Source organism: Salmo trutta, chromosome 9, assembly GCF_901001165.1.
Source record: "Salmo trutta chromosome 9, fSalTru1.1, whole genome shotgun sequence".
Taxonomy (NCBI): Eukaryota; Metazoa; Chordata; class Actinopteri; order Salmoniformes; family Salmonidae; genus Salmo; species Salmo trutta.
In genome coordinates, this window is record NC_042965.1 from 8,899,143 (window position 1) to 8,917,959 (window position 18,817).

The 18,817-nt window shown below is 44.4% G+C and overlaps 1 protein-coding gene across 1 annotated transcript in view; it reads left to right on the forward strand.

Annotated features, from left to right (window-relative positions):
- Window positions 1-18,817, forward strand: part of fam222aa (family with sequence similarity 222 member Aa) — a 77,257-nt gene that overhangs the window by 36,625 nt on the left and 21,815 nt on the right. The window contains exon 2 of the mRNA XM_029762259.1: window positions 6,223-6,377. Within this exon, the coding sequence (XP_029618119.1) occupies window positions 6,272-6,377 (106 nt within the window). The 5' untranslated portion in view covers window positions 6,223-6,271. The remainder of the gene's footprint in view (window positions 1-6,222; window positions 6,378-18,817) is intronic.

An 18,817-nucleotide genomic window follows, 5' to 3' on the forward strand; every position in this document is an offset into this window, starting at 1 on the left:
GATCCATTTCAGTTTGTCAGTGATGTGTACGCCAAGGAACTTGAAGCTTTCCACCTTCTCCACTGCGGCCCCGTTGATGTAGATAGGGGGGTGCGCCCTCTGCTATTTCCTGAAGTTTGTTTTGTTGACGTTGAGTGAGAGGTTGTTTTCCAGGCACCACTCTCCCAGAGCCCTCACCTCCTCCCTATAGGCTGTCTCGTCATCGTTGGTAATCAAGCCTACTACTGTTGTGTCGTCTGCAAACTTGATGATTGCAGATGACACAACAGTAGTAGGCTTGATTACCAAACCTACTAATACATCTAATACATCTGTATTAGCCAGATGTTGGTGTTATGTTCCCATACATTTTGGTATTTTCCTTGGGTATACAGTATATGGGCTCGTTTTGGAGAGAAATTCAGTTCTGCTTTAGAATTTAAGTGGGGAGTCTGCTTGAGCCAGGTACACTCCTATGTGTACATCCCCGTATGTGTTGTGAATACCTTTGCCAGCTATCACTATTGAACACTGTGGATAAATATGGACACCTTTTGCACCAGACCTTCAGTCACACTTTATTTGGATAGTCCATCTGTAGATGATGGTCATACTATCTGTTCATAAGCATCTGGCGATCTGTTGATAAGCAACTGCTTGCTAAGGGTACGGTTAAGGTAAGGTTTAGAATAAGGATTAGGGTTAAGTTTAGGTTTAGGATAAGGGCTAGAGTTAGTAGATAGTTAGTTGAAATGTTACTGATAGTCCATCTGTAGACGTTCTACAGACTATCCAAATAAAGGGTCACAGAACCTTCTGCCTCCTGAATATCTACCCTTACGACCACATCTCTACGTTACCTAGTTCACATTTGGTAGGATATGAACCCACGCCTCCGAAGAAACTGGAGCCTCAAAAAGGAGTCACAGGAGTAAAGTGAAAGCTATATCAATTCAGCAAGATTTAAGTGACAAGTGGATTTTGCACCGCTCAAACACAGGAAATAGATGGCTGAAAAATACATCCTCAGGTGGGCGGGGCATGCACGCTGCGAACTTAATTGTTACCAGAAATGATTTGATATTGAGATAAAAACAGCTGCATTGGACCTTTAATAAATGGGCTGAGAGGACACAGAGAGAGGCTTTTAGTCTGTGAATGGCCAGTAATGAGCTCAAAGTGCCTGTGTGTTTGGGCCAGGCCTGCCTCGCTGTGTGTGTGTGTGTGTGTGAGAGAGGGGAAATGGCACTGCTCACACTAGTAGGCTTTTCAGGGGCACCTGGCATGTGCGTGGATGCACACACTGCAATCAATAGGTCTTCTTTGACTATGCCTACAGCACATGAACGCCAGGGGTTTTTGTCCATCAAAAAGGGGCTTAGGTGGTGGGCGTTGCAATCAGCGAGGTCGGCCCATCAGAGCGGCTGAATTCTAGAGAACATTTTGGAGTGGCGCAGCGGTCTAAGGCACTGCATCCCAGTGCTGAGGCGCCACTACAGCCTGGGGTTCGATCCCAAGCTGTGTCAATCTCAAATACAAAATACATTTTGATTTGTTTAACACTTTTTTGGTTACTACATGATTCCATATGTGTTATTTCATAGTTCTGATGTCTTTACTATTATTCTCCAATGTAGAAAATAGTAAAAAATTAAGAAAAACCCTTGAATGAGAAGGTGTGTCCAAACTTTTGACTGGTACTGTTTATAAAAAAGATTTAGAGGCCCCCCATCTTGGCGGTGAAGATACATGTTTTGCAGTTTAAAGCTAATTTCCTGAAATTCTACCCATTTTGACACGTAGCCGACAGGAAATGTTGCAATTTGAAAGCTAATTTGCTGAAATGCTATGCATTTTGCCATGGGCTAAAGCTGTGTTATTTTGCTTAAACATAATAACTAAATCAATACTGCTAAATTAAGTGTTTTTGGAGTTTTCAATTCTCCCTGACTGTTTAGCTTTTCTTTAGGTGATTGTAAATTCTCAAAGATTATGTTATATAAAAACTATGTAGGTCCATTATATTTTCTACGTACTTTATAACTGAGTTTTAGTCGTTGAAGTTTACACCGAAAGTGTTTTTCCATCCTGAAAATGTATAAAACAAAAAACATTTATATATACATACACTGAGTGTACAAAACATTAGGAACACTTGCTCTTTCCATGACACAGACTGACCAGGTGAATCCAGGTGGAAGCTATGATCCCTTATTGTTGTCACTTTTTATTTTATTTATTTAACCTGTAATTTAACTAGTCAAGTCAGTTAAGAACAAATTCTTATTTACAATGACGGCCTACCCCGGCCAAACCCGGACGACGCTGGGCCAATTGTGCTCCGCTCTATGGGACTCCCAATTACGACCAGTTTTTAAATTCAATTCTAATCACTGTAGATTAAGGGGAGCAGACAGGTTTAAGAAGGATTTTTAAGCCTTGAGACAATTGAAACATGGATTGTGTGTGTTCCATTCAGAGGGTGAATTGGCACGACAAAATATTTTAGTCCCTTTTTAAATGGGGTATGGAAATAGGTGCACACAGACACATGCTTTAAACATTATAGAGTTACTTATAGTTCGAGGTTCGGATCTACTGTGTTTACATTCAGTGTTTAGTCTACAACAAATGAGGCGATAGAGTTTATACACACAATAACTTACATTCTGTGAGGCATTTGGGTCTTTATGGTCATAGAGCTGGAGATTTATAGCCTACGGGGAGATTGATTAGTGCCTTCACTGGCCCTGATGCAGGGTTGGCAATCCCCCTCCCCACCCATTTGCCTGTTCACACACACAGACACATCTTGGTCCCCCAGGCCTTTGCTGACACTTTCCGAGAGCGGTCGCATGTTAAGTTGCTACAGACAGACTGCTGTTTCTCAACATTACAATTTTTTTGCTGTCCATAGATAATGCTATCAATCACCACGGCGCTGTGTGTGTGTGTGTGTGTGTGTGTGTGTGTACTGTACATGTGCGTGTATGTACTGTACAGTGCCTTCAGAAAGTATTCATACCCCTTGACTTATTCCACATTTTGTTGTTTTACAGCCTGAATTCAAAATCGAATAAAAATAATAATAATTCTCACCCATCTACACATAATACACATAATGACAAAGTGAAAACTTGTTTTTGGAAATTCTAGCAAATGTATTGAAAAATGAAATTCAGAAATATCTCATTTAGATAAGTATTCACACCCCTGAGTCAATACACAGTCTAAGAGCTTCCCACACCTGGATTGTGCAACATTTGCCCATTATTCTTTTCAAAATTCTTCAAGCTCTGTCAAATTGGTTGTTGACCATTACTAGACAACCATTTTCAGGTCTTGCCGTAGATTTTAGTCAAAACTGTAACTCGGCCACTCAGGAACATTCACTGTCTTGTTGGTAAGCAACTCCAGTGTAGATGGGATTTCATCTCCCAGTGTCTGGTGGAAAGCAGACTGAACCAGGTTTTCCTCTAGGAGTTTGCCTGTGCTTAGCTCCATTCCATTTCTTTTTATCCTGAAAAACGCCCCAGTCTTTAACGATTACAAGCAAAAAATATGGAGTGTGGTACTCAGTGATGTGCTGTATTGAATTTGCCCCAAACATAACACTTTGTATTCAGGACAAAAAGTTAATTGCTTTGCCACATTTGTTAGTATAACTTTAGTGCTTGAATGTGTTTGAAATTCACTGTTCGACTAAGGGACCTTACAGATAATGGTATGTGTGGGGTACAGAGATGAGGTCGTCATTCAACAATCATGTTGAACACTATTACATACAGAGTGAGTCTATGCAACTTATTATGTGACTTGTTAAGCACATTTTTACTCCTGGACTTATTTAGGCTTTCTATAACAAAGGGGTTGAATACTTACAGTGCATTCGGAAAGTATTCAGACCCCTTCCCTTTTTCCACATGTTGTTACGTTACAGCATTATTCTAAGAACATGTTGATCAATCTACACACAATACCGCGTAATGACAAAGCAAAAACAGGTTTTTAAAATGTTTGCAACTTTATAAAAAATTAAACCGATACCTTATTTACATAAGTTTTCAGACCCTTTGCTATGAGACTTGAAATTGAGCTCAGGTGCATCCTGTTCCCATTGATCATCCCTGAGACGTTTCTACAACTTGATTGGCGTCCGCCTGTGGTAAATTCTATTGATTGGACATGATTTGGAAAGGCACACACCTGTCTATATAAGGTCCCACAGTTGACAGTGCATGTCAGAGCAAAAACCAAGCCATGAGGACGTAGGAATTGTCCGTAGAGCTCTGAGACAGGATTGTGTCAAGGAACAGATATGGGGAAGGGTGCATAAACATCTCTAGCATTGAAGGTCCCCAAGAACACAGTGGCCTCCATCATTCTTCAGAAGAAGTTTGGAACCACCAAGACTCTTCCTAGAGCTGGCCTGCCGGGTCAACCTGAGCAATCGGGGGAGAAGGGCCTTGATCAGGGAGGTGACCAAGTACCCGATGGTCACGCTGACAGAGCGCCAGAATTCCTCTGTGGAGATGGGAGAACCTTCCAGAAGGACAACCATCTCTGCAGCACTCCACCAATCAGTCCTTCATGGTAGTGGCCAGACGGAAGCCAATCCTCAGTTAAAGGCACATGACAGCCCGCTTTGGAGTTTGCCAAAGCGCTCAGGACCTCAGACTGGGGGCGAAGGTTCACCTTCCAACAGGAAAATGACCTTAAGCACATAGCCAAGACAACGCAGGAGTGGCTTCAGGACAAGTCTCTGAATGTCCTTGAGTGGCCTAGCCAGAGCTTGGACTTGAACCCGATCAAACATCTCTGGAGAGACCTGAAAATAGCTGTGCAGCAACGCTCCCCATCCAACGTGACAGAGCTTGAGCGGATCTTCAGAGAAGAATTGGAAAAACTCCCCAAATACAGGTGTGCCAAGCTTGTAGCGTCCTACCCAAGAAGACTCGAGGCTGTAATCGCTGCCAAAGGTGCTTAAACAAAGTACTGAGTAAAGAGTCTGAATGATTATTTAAATGTTCTATTCAGTGATGTAAAGTACTTAAGTATAAATACTTCAAAGTATTTCTTAAGTTGTTTTATTGGGTATCTGCACTTTACTTTACTATGTATTTTTTTGACAACATTTGCTTCACTACATTTCTTAAGAAAATGTCGTTTTTACTCCATACATTTTCCCTGACACCCAAAAGTACACGTTACGTTTTGAATGCTAAGCTGACAGGAAAATGGTCCAATTCATGCACTTATCAAGAGAACACGTGGTCATCCCTACTTCCTCTGATCTGGTGAACTCACTAAACACAAATGCATAATTTGTAAATGACTGTTCCCCCTGGCTATCAGTACATTTTAAGGAATTTTAAATGATTTATACTTTTGATACTTAAGTATATTTTAAACCAAATACTTTTAGACTTTTACTCAAGTAGTATTTTACTGGGTGACTTTTACTTTTACTTGAGTCATTTTCTATTACGGTATCTATACTTTTACTCAAGTATCACAATTGATACTTTACCACTGATAGTTCAGTTTTGTATTTTTAATAAATGTGCAAAAAGTTCTAAACCTGTTTTTGCTTTGTCATTATGGGGTATTGTGTGTAGATTGATGAGGGGAAAAAATCTATATAATCCGAATATGGCTGTAATGATACAAAATGTGGAAAAAGTCAAAGGGTCTAAATACTTTCTGAATGCTCTGTATTGACTGAAGACATTTCAGCTTTTCATTTTTTTTAATTAGTAAAAAATTCAAAAAACGTGATTCCACTTTGACATTATGGGGTATTGTGTGTGTGTGTGTGTGTGGGCCAGTGACAAAAAACCCTCTATTTAATCCATTTTAAATTCAGGCTGTAACACAACAAAATGTGGAAAAAGTCAAGGGGTGTGAATACTTTCTGAAGGCACTTTGTGTTAGTTAGAAAGAGGTGTATCTAATAGACAGAAGTCACGCTAGAGCAGATGCCATGTTTGAAAGCGTCAGTTTGGACCCGCCTTCCTCTAACCTGTTTGAACTCTTCTGCCCCCAGCACAGGGCAGGTGCATATTTATCATTTGTCACAGAGTTCCTAAGAAGACAGGCAGTTGTAGGCGGCATAGAGCCAGGCCTTGTCCCAGCTTGCTACTGAGCTTCACAGACTTCCATGCCCGTGAAGCTTTGCTTCTGTTCTGATGCTTTTCTCACATTCTTTCTTCATTCCCTTCTCTCGTTCTCTTTCTCCCCCAGGTTGGCCTTGGCAGTCCTCCGGCTGTAGTTGTCTCCCCACCCCCCCACCATGCTGGCCTGCCTGCAGAGGAGGCAGAACCCTCCCATCCCATCCTCCCAGCACCCCCTGTGTGCTAGCAAGGCCCTGGAGCCGCCTCAAGCCCTCAGCCGAAAATGTAAGTCCACGACAAGGGAAATAAAAAGAAAGGTCAAGGGTTTTGTTAGGTTGCCGTTATTTGTTGTTTCCAAATGTACAGTGCCTTTAGAAAGTACTCACACCCCTTGACTTTTTACTAGGGCTGTCCCTGACTAATGAAATTCTTGGTCGACCGAGAGTCGTCTGTTCTTTCAACCAATTGATTGGTCAAAATGTTAAAATGTGTATTTTTCCATATATAGACACACTGTTTGAATAAATTCAAATATATGTAGGCTACTGCTAACACAAATTACTAAAGAGGGAGCCAGAGATCAATATAGCCTAACCAGAAGACCCCCCCCCCCCCCGCACCTGCAGCTCGTTTCTACTGGCCTTAGCAGATTCTGCCGTTACGCTCCTAAAGTTGCTGGTAATAGGCTACACCAGCAGTCTGAAACCTTTTCCATTTGGAGTGCCATGTTGTCATACCATTTCTACTGATTAGTCTCAATATCTACAAATCAATGCCAAGTGGTTAATCAAAATTCTATCTAAATGAAAATGATACAAATCTAAAAGTAACTTCTATTGCCAATATGTAAAAATAGCCTACGTTAAGCCAACAAATAAAAACATTGCAGCCTGCAGGTAGAAAATATCCTGATAAAAATAAATATCCTATAAATCACATTGGCTACGCATGGCCTGTCTGCAAGGAACTTGAAACATTGTATCAACAATTAACTTGATCCAAAATCCTGTGTTAGCAAACTTGCAACATTGTATAAAATATTCTGGGAGCTCAAGTTTCCTGCGCCATTAAGCTCCGGACAGACAGCCACAGCTGTCGGCTATTTGTGCAAGGTATAAGAAATAATCAGATAGGCCTATTTTATGACGTTTCCACCGGATCAGAGCATGACATTTTTTCTCCTTTCATGCTGAGTGGTTATAGAAAGGGAGAGCGCTGGAAATATTTTTCAAAGGAACTAATGTCATTCTCAATGGAGGTCAAACAGACTGCTGTTTGATTCAAATAAAAAAGTACTTTGAGAAGCTCCACGGTGATGGGGAGTTAAGTCAATCAGAAATAGTATCAGATCCCCAAATGGGCACATTTACAAGCCTACATTTGCGTGCAGGCCAGGTAGCCTAGGCCTACTGTACTTCTATGCATAAACAGGTGCATGTCCTTACTCAAGATTGACAGGAGCACTCCAAACAATGACAATGAATAAATTGACAACTCGACCAGTCGACTAAATGGGGTCAGCCCTACTTTTTACACATTTTGTTATGTTAGAAAGTGAGATTAAAATGGATTTAATTGTCCTTTTTTGTCAATGATCTACACACAATATTCTAATGTCATACTGGAAGGGAAAATTATACGATTATGAAAAATAAAACATCTTGATTAGATAAGTATTCAACCTCTTTGGCAATGATTACAGCTATGAGAGTTTTTTTGGTAAGTCTCTAAGAGCTTTGCATACCTGGATTGTACAATATTTGCCCATTTTATTCTTTAAAATATTCAAGCTCTGTCAAGTTGGTTCTTGATCATCGCTAGACAGGCATTTTCAAGTCTTGCCATAGATTTTCAAGGAGCAAACTATAACTAGGCCACTCGAACATTTCAATATCGTCTTGGTAAGCAACTCCAGTGCATGTTTGTCATTTTCCTGCTGAATTTGTTTCCAGTGTCTGTTGGAAAGCAGACTGAACCAGGTTTTTTTGTATCCCCAAAAAACTCCTTAGTCCATGCCGATGACAAGCATACCCATAACATGATGCAGCCGCTACCATGATTGAAAATATGAAGAGTGATACTCAGTGATATGTTGGATTTGCCCCAAACAATGCTTTGTATTCAGGACCAAAAGTTAATTTCTTTACCACATTTTTTGCAGTATTACTTTAGTGCCTTATTACAAACAGGATTCTTTGTTTTGGAATAATTGTATTCTGTACAGGCTTTCCTCTTTTCACTTTGTCATTTAGATTAGTATTGTGGAGTAACTTCAATGTTGTTGATCCATCCTCAGTTTTCTCCGATCACAGCCTTTAAACTCTACTGTTTTAAAGTCACCATTGGCCTCATGGTGAAATCCCTGAGCGGTTTCCTTCCTCTCCAGCAGCTGAGTTAGGAAGGACGCCTGTATCTTTTTAATGAGTGGGCGTAGTGGTACACCATCCAAAGTGTAATTAATAACTTCACCATGCTCAAAGGGATAGTCAGTGTCTGCTTTTTTTTTATTTTCACCCATCTACCAATAGGTGCCCTGCTTTGCGAGACCTTGGATAACGTCCCTGGTCTTTGTGTACCTTACAGATAATTGTATGTCTGTGGTACAGAGATGGGGTAGTCATTCAAAAATCATGTTAACCACTATTATTGCATGCAGTGAGTCTATGCCACTTATTATGTAACTTAAGCAAATTTTTACTCCACTTTGACATTATGGGATATTGTGTGTAGATCAGTGACACACAATCTCAATTTAATCCATTTTAAATTCACTCTGTAACACAACAAATGTGGAAAAAGTCAAGGCACTGTATTTGATGTGGTGTGCACTTACAGTAAAGTGAGACTTTGGGTTGCCGTCTTGTGTTGTTCCTCATTGGGAAGAGAGGGACTGTTTAACTGTGCTGACTGTGCAGTCCTGGCAACGCCGCGTTTGAACAGCGTTAGTGTTTAATGTGCCTCCCTTGCCCTGGGTGACCCTCGGGGACCCTCGGGGTGTGTAAACATTTACAGTGTGTGGCCCCTGCCTCTGCGGCCCGGTGGCCTGGCTGTAAAGCACCACAGCTGCTCTGTTTGAGCCCAGAACACAAGCCTCCAACTTCCCTCACATGAAACACTATGTCCATGGGAAGTTATGTAAAACAGGAGGGGAAAGAAACTAGTTTGGGCCAGCTAAGGATTAAAGAAAGCTGCTGTATTCCCGCTGGAAGGTGAATTTCTGCCTAAATTCCCTGAAGCCTCAGGATTAACCCTTTAGTGGAACAAAACTGTCCTGTTTGTGTGTGTCGGGATGGGGGGGGGCTGTTACGCTTATAGGCCACTAAATACTCTGGGAACGTTCTATGTTTGCGTGGCAGTCCTAGTACCAAGCCGATTAAAGGAGAAGTAGAGAAGGAGCACACTAACCTAGCAGTTTCTACCTCCGCTTAGGGAAGCTTAAAGGAACTATTGTACATGTAACAATTTCACCTGCTAATAGCCCTACTTTTCAATAGCATATCACTAGTAGTAAAGGAAACATACTTTTCTGACTTCCGCATGCCACAATAAATTAGCTTTATTGGTCTGGCCAGCTTGTGTACACCTTTCACTGTTGCATGATTTGATTCTTGTTGACAACTTGTAACAGTTGTTTTTAAAGTACGATAAGGTTGTAAAGCGATACTCAGCTTTCTCAATATTTTTTTTTTTTAGAAAACAAATATTATGGCTAAAAGGTTACATGTTACTCCTTTAATGGGGATCGCAGTGCCTGCTCCCCTTCCTCGCTCTACCCAGCTCCCAATTGAAAGGCTGTCGACGCCCCTGATTGGCTGTAGGGCAAGAAATGAAATACTAACCTGGGTCTGACAGGCCAATTAGCTTTCAACAATGTCCTTCCCCTGTTTGCGTCAATTATCAAAGGGGAGCGGTAAAGAGAGGACCTGGTTGTTCAGACCTACGTGTGTGTTTCCTGGTTCCATGAGTATGGAGCAGACCTATAGTGGAGTGAAGCCCGTCCAGTTGAGTGAATGAGAAAGTGATTAAGAGGGGAGAAATGGAGAGTGCGAGGACAAAAGAGGTCGGCCTCGAATGGCCATCTTAATCGATTCCTTCCAATTTGGACAGGATTAGCCCACTTCCTCCCCGGCCTCTTATTGAAGAGCAGCCAGTGGGAGTCGGAGTTGGAATCAATAGATAAAAAGAACAGTTTCTCCTTGTCTCCCCTTCTCTCTCTCTCTCTGTCTCTCTCTGTCTCTCTCTGTCTCTCTCTGTCTCTGTCTCTCTCTCTCCACCTGTTCAATCCGTTGATTGAAAGATTACCACCGTGGCCGCATTGAGGTTTATAATGAGTGTATTTGAGAAGACTGGCCTCCTTTCTGTCCCGGTGGAGGTGAGCCTGTGTGTTGGATTTCAGAATTGTACTGTACTCTATAGCCCTTGCCCCCTCAATGAGAGAGGGGATTGTTCAGCCAGGCTCAAAAGGGGTTCGGAGAGGCAGATGTCGGCTTTGGCCGGGGGAACGTGGGCACACACTGAGCTCCCTCGTGCAAAGCTAGGTCATCGTCGATCGATCAGCCTTGGCCCAGTTAGAGATGAGGGACGAGGAGGGGGCGTTGTGGGGTAAGTTGACCCGGGCTCTCAGTAGAACGCTGCTGCCCGTCTCTGCCTGCCTGAACGATTCCAACCGCTCACAGAGAGAAAGCGTGTGAGGGAAATTATTACCTGGCAGTGACAGGAGAGAGGAGCTGCTCTCCCATTTGCATCTTCTGTCCTTTGCACAAAAGTAGTGAGGAGGGTGGGTGGATGCTTAGGAGGCGGTGGTGGGTAGGGGGGTGAGAGGGTGAGGAGTGGGGCAGCAGGGGTATTAGAACCCCCCCTGCATGTAAATGCCGAGGGGCTGCACAGTTCATTGACGTGACTCCCATTAAAAATACCTCATACCCTCAATAAAAAAGGACTTAACTGGCGGGAAGCATTCAGATCGGCTTGCCAGACAATCAATTTCCCCTGTGCGCACAGAGCTTAACGGGAGAAAAGGGAGGCAGGGAGGAAGGGGGAAAGCCCTTTTAAAAATATCAGTGTGTAGGTAATATCACTGAGGAAGCCAAGCCAGGAAAAAGCCATATTACAACCTATGTGTTTTGATAATTGCGTTGTTTGCAATATAACCTGTTAGTTCATATCCCTTGCCACCGTGATATATAGGCCTAAGGCTGAGACAATAAGAAGACACAGTGGCAAAATAAATTCAATCACACCTTTGTTTATAACAAAACCAGGGAGCAACATCTGTCCGGTGAGGTCCACAAACAAGCACTTACAGTTGAAGTAGGAAGGTTACATACACTTAGGTAGGAGTCGTTTAAACTCGTTTTTCAACCACTCCACTAATTTCTTGTTAACAAACTGTGGTTTTGGCAAGTCGGTTAGGACATCTATTTTATTTACTTTCTAAGTAATTTTTCCAACAATTGTTTACAGACAGATTATTTCACTTATAATTCACTCTATCACAATTCCAGTGGGTCAGAAGTTTACATACCCTAAGTTGACTGTGCCTTTAAACAGCTTGGAAAATTCCAGAAAATGATATCATGGCTTCAGAAGCTTCTGATAGGCTAATTGACATAGTTTGAGTCAATTGGAGGTGTACCTGTGGATGTATTTCAAGGTCTACCTTCAAACTCAGTGCCTCTTTGCTTGACATCATGGGAAAATCAAAAGAAATCAGCCAAGACCTCAGAAAAAAAACTGAAGGCCTCCACAAGTCTGGTTCATCCTTGGGAGCAATTTCCAAACGCCTGAAGGTACCACGTTCATCTGTACAAACAATAGTACAGAAATATAAACACCATGGGACCACGGAGCCGTCATAACGCTCAGGAAGGAGACGCGTTCTGTCTCCTAGAGATTAACGTACTTTGGTGCGAAAAGTGCAAATCAATCCCAGAACATCAGCAAAGGACCTTGTGAAGATGCTGGAGGAAACAGGTAGACAAGTATCTATATCCACAGTAAAACGAGTCCTATATCGACATAACCTGAAAGGCCACTCGGCAAGGAAGAAGCCACTGCTCCAAAACCGCCATAAAAAAACCAGACTACAGTTTGCAACTGCATATGCGGACAAAGATCGTACTTTCTCGAAATGTCCTCTGGTCTGATGAAACAAAAATAGAACTGTTTGGCCATAATGACCATTGTTATGTTTGGAGGAAAAAGGGGGAGGCTTGCAAGCTGAAGAACACCATCCCAACCATGAAGCACGGTGGTGGCAGCATCATGTTGTGGGGGTGCTTTGCTGCAAGAGGGACTGGTGCACTTCACAACATAGATGGCATCATGAGGAAATAAAATGATGTGGATATATTGAAGCAACATCTCAAGACATCAGTCAGGAAGTTAAAGCTTGGTCGCAAATGGGTCTTCCAAATGGACAATGACCCCAAGCATACTTCCAAAGTTGTGGAAATATGGCTGAAGGACAAGAAAGTCAAGGTATTGGAGTGGCCATCACAAAGTCCTGACTTCAATCCTATAGAAAATTTGTGGGCAGAACTGAAAAAGCGTGTGCGAGCAAGGAGGCCTACAAAGTTGACTCAGTTACACCAACTCTGTCAGGAGGAATGGGCCAAAATTCACCCAACTTATTGTGGGAAGCTTGTGGAAGGCTACCCGAAACGTTTGACCCAAGTAAAGGCAATGCTACCAAATACTAATTGAGTGTACAGTATCTCAACTTTTGACCCACTGGGAATGTGATGAAAGAAATAAAAGCTGAAATAAATAATTCTCTCTACTAGTATTCTGACATTTCACATTCTTAAAATAAAGTAGTGATCCTAACTGACCCAAGACAGGGAGTCTTAGGATTAAACGTCAGGAATTGTGAAAAACTGAGTTTATATGTATTTGGCTAAGGTGTATGTAAACTTCCGACTTCAACTGTACATGACCTACTACAGCACGGTCAAGCAAGTTAATGTTTCAGACATTTTCAGACTACTAAACAACTATTGATTTAGAACCACAGAGATTTACCGCAAGTCGCAAAGAAAACAGGAGCTGCCTCCACTATTCCAGCACCATTTCAACTTCAATATTTCATCATCAAATCACCTATACATTGACAACTAAGATACTTTTGGTCATGTAGTGTATGTGGACACCTACTTGTCGCACATCTCATTCCATAATCATGGGCATTAATATGGACCACTTTGCTGCTATAACAGCCTCCACTCTTCTGGGAATGCTTCCACTAGATGTTGGAGTGTTGCTGCAGGGACTTGCTTCCATTCAGCCACAAGAGCATTAGTGAGGTCGGGCAGTGATGTTGGGTGATTAGGCCTGGCTAGCAGTCAGCGTTCCAATTCATCCCAAAGGTGTTCGATGGGGTTGAGGTCAGGGCTCTGTGCCGGCCAGTCAAGTTTTTCCACACACGATCTCGACAAACCATTTCTGTATGGACCTCGCTTTGTGCATGGGGACATTGTCATGTTGAAACAGAAAAGGGCCTTCCCCGAACTGAATCGTCTACAATGTAATTGTATGCTGTTGCGTTAAGATATCCTAGCCCGAACCATGAAAACAGCCCCACACCATTATTCGACGAACAGTTCTTGTACCAACGTTGCTTCCAGAGGCAGTTTGGGACTCGGTAGTAAGTGTTGCAAACGAGGACAGACAATTTGTACACGCTACGAGCTTCAGCACTCGGCGGTCCAGGTTCTGTGAGCTTGTGTCCTAACACTTCGTGGCTGAGCCGTTGTTGATCCTAGACGTTTCCATATCATAATAGCACTTACAGTTGACCGGGGCAGCTCTAGCAGGGCAGATATTTGACGAACTGACTTGTTGGAAAGGTGGCATCCTATTACGGTGCCACGTTGAAAGTCACTGAGCTCTTCAGTAAGACCATTCTACTGCCACTGTTTGTCTATGGAGATTGGGTGGCTGTGTGCTTGATTGTATACACCTGTCAGCAATGGGTGTGGCTGAAATAGCCGATTCCACTAATTTGAAGGGATGTCCACATAAGTTTGTATATATCGTGTACCAAAAACAATTTAGTTGTGTGTGTGTGTGTGTGTGTGTGTGTGTGTGTGTGTGTGTGTGTGATTTTGAGTAGGGGAAAAAAACATGTTGACTTTCCCAGAAATGCCATCCTCCTCTCTTTCATGACTCTGTCACATAATAGAAGCTTTTAGCTTTTGTTGTCCTATGCTACCTGGCTAAAATGCTTGCTCGCTAGCCTATCTTATTTTGCTAACTAGCCTAACAGTTTTTTTTGGTGAACCAGGGCCATTCACAGTTGAGCTCACTTTAGCTCAATGTTGATCGGCTATTATTATAAAAAATAAATATCAAGGGAAGCCAAGTGGTCGCTGGCTTCCCCTGCATTCAATGCTATGGGCAGCAACAATGTAATACTCTTTTAACCAGACAGCATCAGATAGATGGCCTACACATACAGAGACAGAGGGGCGCTGTTTCTCTCCCTCGGATGCTGTCTCCGGTGAGATATACATTTAGTCTCTTGCGAATTGAAGGAAAGTTATGAAACACAGAGACGAAAGAGGAGGAGGCCTGGCTTGCCTTGGCATCGTTGAATACAGGCCACTGCTCACTGGGTGAATATTTGTATCTTTCTGGCTGTGGAATTAGAAGGGGTGTGGAGGCATTACTTAAATTATAAATCATAGGCACTTGCTTTCAGCATCCCCAAATTCCCAGAGTATGTGGCTCCACTCTCCCTGCGTCAGGCCCTGTCATTTTTTATTAAATCTCCCTTTGTAGGTGACATTTGTAGCGTCCACCCCCCCATCATGCCTGTCTGCAGCTGATGTATACACTGCCCTAGATGGAGGCAGGGGAGGAGACAGCGGTGGAGCCAGGGTCTCTCGTCAAGCAGTTCCCCAGAGAGGGGAAGCCCAGTCAGAGGAGAGCGAGGGAAGGCCCTGGGCCTTTCGGGGAGAAGGATGCCACTGATCTCAGTCCCCTGGCACCCAGGCCTGTTCCTCTCACTTCCTCAGCCTTCAGCCCCCTACCCCTGTGGAACTGGCCTCTCACTAGATAGGGAGGTGTGGACAGAGAAGGGGTTTGAGTTAGTCGCTCTGAGAGGGCTGGGCAGGAGGGACCACAGCACAGCCGCACCCAGCAGCCCTTCCATACCACCTCTTTCTAGTCCCAGACAGAAGCCACTGTACTGTACTCTCTACAGCATTTCACCTACATGATTTCAGTCTTCAATTTGACAAGAATGTAAGAATGTGTCCAGGCCATTTTATTCTCTGTAACGTAATTTATTTTCTTGTATGGTGGCTTTAATGTTGGCAAGATAAGCAGGAGTGACGATGACGCTCATGGCTATCCATATGGTGTTGTTTGTGACAGGCCTGTCAGAATGGGTTCTGTATGTTGGTGGGTTCTTCTTTTCCCCGGTCGGACCGCCGTAGGTCCTTCCCTCGTTAGACCGCACATGTCACAGCCGCTCCGGTGTCTGCCCCGTGATTGGATCAGACCTCTCGGGCTCTGTCCTGTGATTGGATCAGACTTCAGGTTCAATCTGTGTCTCCCTGTCATGCCTCCAGCCAACAGCAGGCCCTGGCTCTAAACCCAATGTCCAGAAGGCATGCTGACATCATCATCCAGCAGGCCTTGGAAGCCAATCGGGGAGGTGCATGGAGAATGAGTAGAACAGGAAATAAAAGAATGGGAATGTCAGTTCTAGTCATTCTTTTTCTATGCTGATATTCTATGGGCCCTGGTCAAACAGTAGTGTAGTATATAGGCACAGCCTATGTTCCAGATAATGACTTCCAGTCTCTCTCTCTCTCGTGTTTGAGCCAGAGGTAGACATGACAGTAGAATTACCCTCCCATATCCAATTTGAGTACTGTACCTCCACGACCTGTTAAGTGGGGAGAGAAAGGGAAAGGTTTTCTGTAGAATATTTAAATGTGGTCACGAGTGGCAGCAGAAATAACAACCTTTTCCCTGATTGCCTTTGAGCCCAGAGGGAGAGAGGATTGGAGTGGAAATGTAGAGGGGAGGAGAGAGAAAGGGTGGGTATAAGAGAGGGAGAGAAGCAGCGGTGGACCCGGCGGTGGACCCGGGGAGAATCTGCATGCACTTGACCTTTCCCCACTGATTGAACTGCCTCTTTTCCATCCCCTGTTTGGGATTCCACAGACTCACTGCACATGGCCAGCCTGCCTCCGTCATTATTCCGCTTTAGCCAGAGAACAGAGAGAGAGGTCAGAAGGATTTTTTTTTCAAAATGAGAGGTGATTGACAGCCAAGCGTTCCATGCTCCACCCCCTGTCCCCACTCCCTGATATACACTCTTCTCAGTATCCCTAACATGCTGACCAGACCGGGCACGTCGCGTGCGTCGCAAAATACATTTAGAAATCCATGTTATTCAATTATTGCACCCACACTGCTCGCGTGCGCCAACGAGCGTCTGCGATGCCAAGGGCTAAAATAGAAGTCCTTTCTATTTCTGACGCAGATCGCGCTGAAAGTCCTGCCTCTCCAATCTCCTCATTGGTTTATAGAAGCAGGTACCCACGTGCCATCTCCTCATTGGTTATACCCACGTGGGTGATTGAAAGTTGAACTGTTTTGCCGGTTGTCGTGGTAATACTATGAAAGTTTAGATGCCAATCACCCAATAAGTTCAAAGATGAAAAAGCCTGGAAGGAGGAGAGATGACTAGAAACGATTCAGTTGACCGTTTTATGTGTGGATTAATAGTCAGAGTAGAGGACCTTGTGCATTTCAGGTAAAATAACTCAATGTTTATATCCCAGGACAAATTAGCTAGCAACAGCAAGCTAGCTAAATAGGACAAATTAGCTAGCAAGTGCAAGCTAACTAGCTAGATTGCCATACATGTTTAATGCTTTTCGACCTGTCCCCAAATTAATGTCATTGGTTCAGAGTTTGTTTTGATATTTTAACCTGCGTGTCGTGATCGCGTTTGGTGTAGGTGGAGAAAATAAATGTATGCATGGTAGCGCACGATGGGCACGCACGCAGTTTGGGTTCCGTGTAAGTATCTCTACAACAGCCACCCACATAAAAAAATATGTTTTAGAATTCACCAATTTGTTTTCATGAGGTAACAACTTTACCTACACTTGATTGAGCTTGCTTGGCACCATGGAATAGTCCCAAAAGTTCAAACCCGCCCTAATTTGGCACTAAAGGAAGGCGTTTAAAAAAAAGAAAACGGACTATTTTAACCCAGGTCTAAGCATGGTTTTGAGGACAGGCACAATCTGAGCAAACAGTACAAGCACCAGCAGCCTGTCTCATGCTCACTGGCACGCTGTTGTGCCAGGATGGTGGAGGGCATCTCAGCGCTGGCACTCAGATGATCATTTCCGGCGGGCCGCATCCCACAGTGCCATGCCTCTTTGCTCTGCCCTCTGCCGTCTGTTAATGGGGCAAGGAGGTGGCGTGTGGGTGGGGGTGTGGAGTATTGTTACTGCATAGTGCGGTTAGGCTCTGGGAGGCAGGCCACCGCTCTAGTTTTGACCACAGTGGGACTTGGTTTAGAAACATACTGTAGTCTCCCGTTCCAAGCCACACCCCCTCCCAGCTAGCTGGCATTTGGGCATCACAGGTGCATGACAGTGGCACCATATTACTAATAGGGGAAGGAGTGTCCACGGCCCCTGCTGTCCCACAGGAAATGACATTGTTGCCCCCGCCATTTCCTGAGCTGAGCCCTCAGTGGGCTGGGGCGTAGGATGCTGCGGAGGTGTTGCACATTGGTATCATGGGGGCTGTGAGATTCTGTTGTCACTGCCAAGATTAGGACACTTTCTTCATAAACAATGTCGTAATGCTCTTACTAACGACTCTATCTTTCAGATGGATAATTTTACAGTTGTTCATATCCAGCACTGCCTATGGTGACTGAGACAGTTTTCCCCTGGCCTCTGTCCAATCAGTCCAGTTAAGGATGACTGAAAGGGATGGACTGAGAAGATGGAGAGAGAGGAGAGGGTTGGACTGAGAGAGGAGAGGGTTGGACTGAGAGAGGAGAGGGTTGGACTGAGAGAGGAGAGGGTTGGACTGAGAGAGGAGAGGGTTGGACTGAGAGAGGAGAGGGTTGGACTGAGAGAGGAGAGGGTTGGACTGAGAGAGGAGAGGGTTGGACTGAGAGAGGAGAGGGTTGGACTGAGAGGGGAGAGGGTTGGACTGAGAGGGGAGAGGGTTGGACTGAGAGAGGAGAGGGTTGGACTGAGAGAGGAGAGGGTTGGACTGAGAGAGGAGAGGGTTGGACTGAGAGGGGAGAGGGTTGGACTGAGAGGGGAGAGGGTTGGACAGAGAGGGGAGAGGGTTGGACAGAGAGGGGAGAGGGTTGGACAGAGAGGGGAGAGGGTTGGACAGAGAGGGGAGAGGGTTGGACAGAGAGGGGAGAGGGTTGGACAGAGGGGGAGAGGGTTGGACAGAGAGGGGAGAGGGTTGGACAGGGAGGGGAGAGGGTTGGACTGGGAGGGGAGAGGGTTGGACTGGGGAGAGGGGAGAGGGTTGGACTGGGAGGGGAGAGGGTTGGACTGGGAGGGGAGAGGGTTGGACTGGGAGGAGAGGGTTGGACTGGGGAGGGGAGAGGGTTGGACTGGGAGGGGAGGGGAGAGGGTTGGACTGGGAGGGGAGGGGAGAGGGTTGGACTGGGAGGGGAGGGGAGAGGGTTGGGAGGGGAGGGGAGGGAGAGGGTTGGGAGG